This window comes from Terrapene carolina, unplaced genomic scaffold, assembly GCF_002925995.2.
Source record: "Terrapene carolina triunguis isolate 2854851 unplaced genomic scaffold, T_m_triunguis-2.0 Scaffold203, whole genome shotgun sequence".
In the NCBI taxonomy this organism is placed as follows: Eukaryota; Metazoa; Chordata; order Testudines; family Emydidae; genus Terrapene; species Terrapene triunguis.
Genome location: NW_020664554.1, coordinates 1,990 through 6,591, shown reverse-complemented (window position 1 = coordinate 6,591; position 4,602 = coordinate 1,990). Strand labels below are relative to the sequence as shown.

At 40.0% G+C, this 4,602-nt stretch overlaps 1 protein-coding gene across 1 annotated transcript in view; it reads right to left on the bottom strand.

Moving 5' to 3' along the window:
* LOC113407182 (attractin-like) overlaps positions 1 to 555 on the bottom strand; it is a gene marked incomplete at its 5' end in the record, with an annotated part of 7,520 nt that extends 6,965 nt beyond the window's left edge. The window contains one exon of the mRNA XM_029912318.1: positions 422 to 555. Within this exon, the coding sequence (XP_029768178.1) occupies positions 422 to 555 (134 nt within the window). The remainder of the gene's footprint in view (positions 1 to 421) is intronic.
* Between the last annotated feature and the right edge of the window lie 4,047 nt (positions 556 to 4,602).

The following is a 4,602-nucleotide window of genomic DNA, read 5'->3' as shown; positions in this document are numbered from 1 at the left end:
ATTTGTTCTTGTGCCAACATGGTCTTTCAGTTTAAATAGCTCTTTTCTGCCTTGGTGTTACCCCCTCCCCCACCCCCCATGTATGTATAGAGAGCAATCATAGTAAAGCAAAAGCTGAGAGGGGCTATGTTGACCAAGCCAAGCTCTTTTAGCCTTCTCCCATACGACTGGTTCTCCATATCCCCGATAATCCTTCTCTGCACCTGTTCCCATTTGAATTCATCTTTCTTGAACACGGTGCCCAGGACTGTACACAGCTATCTAGGTGGGGTCTTGCCAGTTCCTTGTACAGTGGAATTCATAATTCCCTGGCCCTACTGGAAATATCTCTCCTGATCCATCCTTGGAGTGCATTTAGACTGCTCTCTCAATATGCAACATTTAAATTTCCTCAAAACCATTTGGAAGAAATATTACTTACTTATAGGTGATGTTAAACCCTGTCAAATTATAGGCAGCATCACTAAAGAAATGCAGTAGGACATAGCCAGAAGTGGCTACAACTTCTGGGATTGTTTCATTGCCATCCCTCTCAGGAACAATAAGACCACTGAAAAAGAAAGACAAGGTATGATGTTACATATACAGTCATGGAAGCATAACAATTATAGTAACTCCACTATGCACACGTCTCAACTATGTGTAAAAAATTTAATTCAAGACACAAGCCAGATGATTTCTTAAATTTTATCACTTTGAAGTATTACATATTTACAATAGTAACCAAAGACTTCCCTATAGAAATATTATCAGATTTAGTGTTTTGTTGAAGAAACTCCTTAAAAACATCTTGAGAAGGGGGGGGGGGGGAGAATGATAAAAGCCCTTAACTTCTTAAATATACTGTGGATTTCTCCAAAGCAATTAACTTAGTCTCACATGACATTCTGATTTTAAAAAAATTGCATTACATAGAATTAATAGGACACACAATTAAATAGATTAAAAACTAGCCATTGACAGTTCTCAAAATGTGGTTGTTAATGGGAAGATATCAATGAGTGGGCCATTTCTAACAGGTTACAACAGGGATCAGTTCTTGGTCCAAACCTATTTAGCGTGGTTGTAGTAGTCCCTTCTGACCTTGGAATCTGAATATATGAATTCCCCTTCTCATTCTCTGCCTTTATGGACCATGGGGATTACAGGTTTGCCTGCATTGCTCTCAGCATGCTCTTAACACTTGCAGCTCTGTCCTAAGACAATAACTAATAATACCACCTCGCCCTTATCATAGCACTTTTCATAAGTAGTTCTCAAAGTGCTTTACAAATGAGATTAGTATCATTATGTATAATCAAATCTCATGCTTCAGGGCTTTTGCTGGTCACCTATACGATCAAGAAGGATCTATATTTCTCCCAATACATAATTGGCCAGATGTACTCTGGGTTTTTCCCCCCTCCTGCTGAAACACTGATAGGCCACTGCGAGAGATGGGGTCTAGCTACAGTCTGATTAAAGTCACCGGGCTCAAACTAGGGGTACCTGGGTGAAATTTAGTGGCTGACAGACACAGGAGATCATACTGAATAATCTAATGGTCCCTTCTGGACTTCAATTCTATTTAAAAAAAAAAATCTATGAAATACACTATCCCCAACAAATAATTACATATCACAGAATCATAGAATATCAGGGTTGGAAGGGACCTCAGGAGGTCATCTAGTCCAACCCGCTGCTCAAAGCACGACCAATCCCCAAGTTTTGCCCCAGATCCCTAAATGGCCCCCTCAAGGATTGAACTCACAACCCTGGGTTTAGTAGGCTAATGCTCAAACCACTGAGCTATCCCTCCCCCAAAGGCATAAGAACGTATACGAAACAGTCACTACGGTGAAATCAGAATCTTTAGAACTGTGCTGCATAAGGCCATTCAGCAAACGAGTATAATAATTTGCAAAATCATCTATTTTTAAATTAAGAATGTCCAAAAAAAAACAAAAACAAAAAACCAGACATTGCTAACATAATAAATGAAAAATACATACTGCTTTTGGTCTTTGTATAATCTTAACTATCACATGTTTGAACTGGTTCCATTTTCTCTGTTGGTTTGCCAGTGATTTTCAGGCATGAAAAAAGCTTGTCATCAAATGAACTGCTGAAACTGCACCTGATTGTTGGTGTGCTTGAGCTTTGCTATGCTGAAGGCTGTTCTACTGAGCTTCGGGCACTTGTGCTGTGAATGGGACTATATGCAAGTTGACCACTGCGCTTACCAATCTGCTTTTGATACGGTCAGAGAGGGTCTATGTGCTATTCTGCATAAACTGGGCTGCCTAAGAAGGTCCATACAAATCATCCATCTGTTCCATGATCACATGACAGAGCAAGTGCTCGCCAGTGGTGACTTTTCTGACACATTTTAAAACTCGAATGGAGTGAAGCAAGGCTGCATACTTGCTCCAGTGCTGTTCAACTTCTTCTTTGTCTGTGTCCTCAGCCATGTCACAAGGGATTTGGTCAGGGGATATATATATATATATATCTATATCTATATCTATATCTATATCTATATATATCTATCTATCTGGTACCGGCTTGATGGCTCCCTCCTTGATCTTCAGAGCCTCAATGCTAAGACCAAGACGCTGGAGAGACTTCTTATCTGGGTATTTTTTGCAGATGACTGCACCTTGATGGCCTATAGACATGATGACCTTCAGGTCACCATTGACAGATTTTCTGAAGCATCCCAGCTCCTTGGCCTCATCATCAGTCTTGGGAAGACATAGGTCTTGTTCCAATCAGCACCTCATTCCAATGCTCGTGCTAGCCATCTTCATCCAAGGCACACAGCTCAAAAATGTGGATCAGTTCAAGTATTTGGGCAGCACCATCTTGAGTGACAATTCCCATAATAAGGAAATTTCCTCCAGAATTAGTAAAGCCAGTCAGGCCCTTGGTCAACTCACAAAAGTCCTTAACCAACACAACATTCGTCTCTCCACTAAAATGAAGATCTACAGTGCAGTGGTTCTAACATCTCTCCTGTATGGATTGAGATGTGGACTCTCTATAGACATCACATTAAACAGCTTGAGCAATTTCACATGCACTCCCTCCGCTCAATAATGAGAATTCACTAGCAAGACAGAGTGACCAATATTAAGGTCCTTGAGAGAGCAAACACAACCAGCATTCAGGAAATGTTACTGAGAGCACAACTTAGCTGCACCGGACATGTCATCAGAATGGAAGACCACCATCTACCAAAACAGATCTTCTATGGGGAGCTGAGTCAGGGCAAAAGAAAGAAGCGTCATCCATATAAGTGCTTCAAAGATACTCTGAAGAGCAGTCTCCAGTGGGCTGGCATCAATCCCAAAGAACTTGAGCAAATGGCTCAGAACAGGACTCACTGGTAGTCTTGGACAAGATCAGCATGTAACAGATTTGAGCAGGATCGACAAAATCATCTCCAGGCTATACGTGAATGGCACCACAGAGCTGCATCATCAATCATCATGGATACAGACTCTCCATGCCCTCAGTGCAGCCGACTCTGTGCATCAGGGTTCGAACTTTGGAGTCATGTGTGTAGCCATAGATGAGAACTCCGATAATATCATCATCATCATCATCGATGGACTACCAATCTTAACTATGTAGAAAAAAGAATGGAGGTGGGAAAGCTTAAAGGAACCAACTCGGCTCTTGGAAAAACTATTTTCTTTATATCTGGCTGGAGTAATCTTCAAGTTGTCTCAAAACAGAAATTCTACTCAAAGAAAATACTTCCCTCTTTCTCTCACTCCTCCTTATCACTGTGCCATACAAAGAATTTGGATCATCTAGGTCACCGAAAGTCTGAGGCAAAATTTTCAAAAGAGCCTAAGTGCAGTTTTCAAAAGAGATTTAGCTCCTAAGGGTCTAAGTCACTGGAAAAATAGGGCTTAGGTAACATTTTCAAAAGAGTCTTTCTATACTAACCCATTATTGGGTTTGCTAAAAAAATCTTTGATATCTGAAGAGAAGGGTCAAATTCTTTAAGTTTAACAATGAGAAACTAGTCAGTCCCCCTCCAATAAAGACACACCCAATAAGCATACATCCATTTTTATCTTTATGTATTAAAAGCGCTGTATTTAACACCTGTGTTTAATGAACATTCTGCTTTTCTGTTTCTAACAGCAAAACTTTTCCCGCATCTCCATCAAACTTCCTCCCACCCTCAAACTCTATTCTATTTTCCAGCAGGAATATTTTAACAGTAGCTAAATCGAATTTAAATTAAAAATAGAAGAGTCAAATCTTCCCCCCAAAACCTTGACTGGCAAGAGAAAGAACTGTTTCTAAGGAAACTTTAGATGCAACAGTTAGTTCTGTATGCAGGCATGCACCATGTAGAAATCTAGTGTCCTGAAGCTCTCATGTAAAGAAGCTGATTCTACAGGGATATGTAGATGAACTTGACTTCATATAAGGGCAGGACTGACTAAAAAGCAATGCTGAAAATGGAACATTTTCCCAAGTTAAAAATGTGCATTTTTATATTCCCTTTCAGAATCTAAAATAAAACAAATTAATTCAAAGACTCGTTCACAAGGCTACATAAATAGAATGCTCCTATTTATCCTTGAGTTTTCCAGCCCAGGA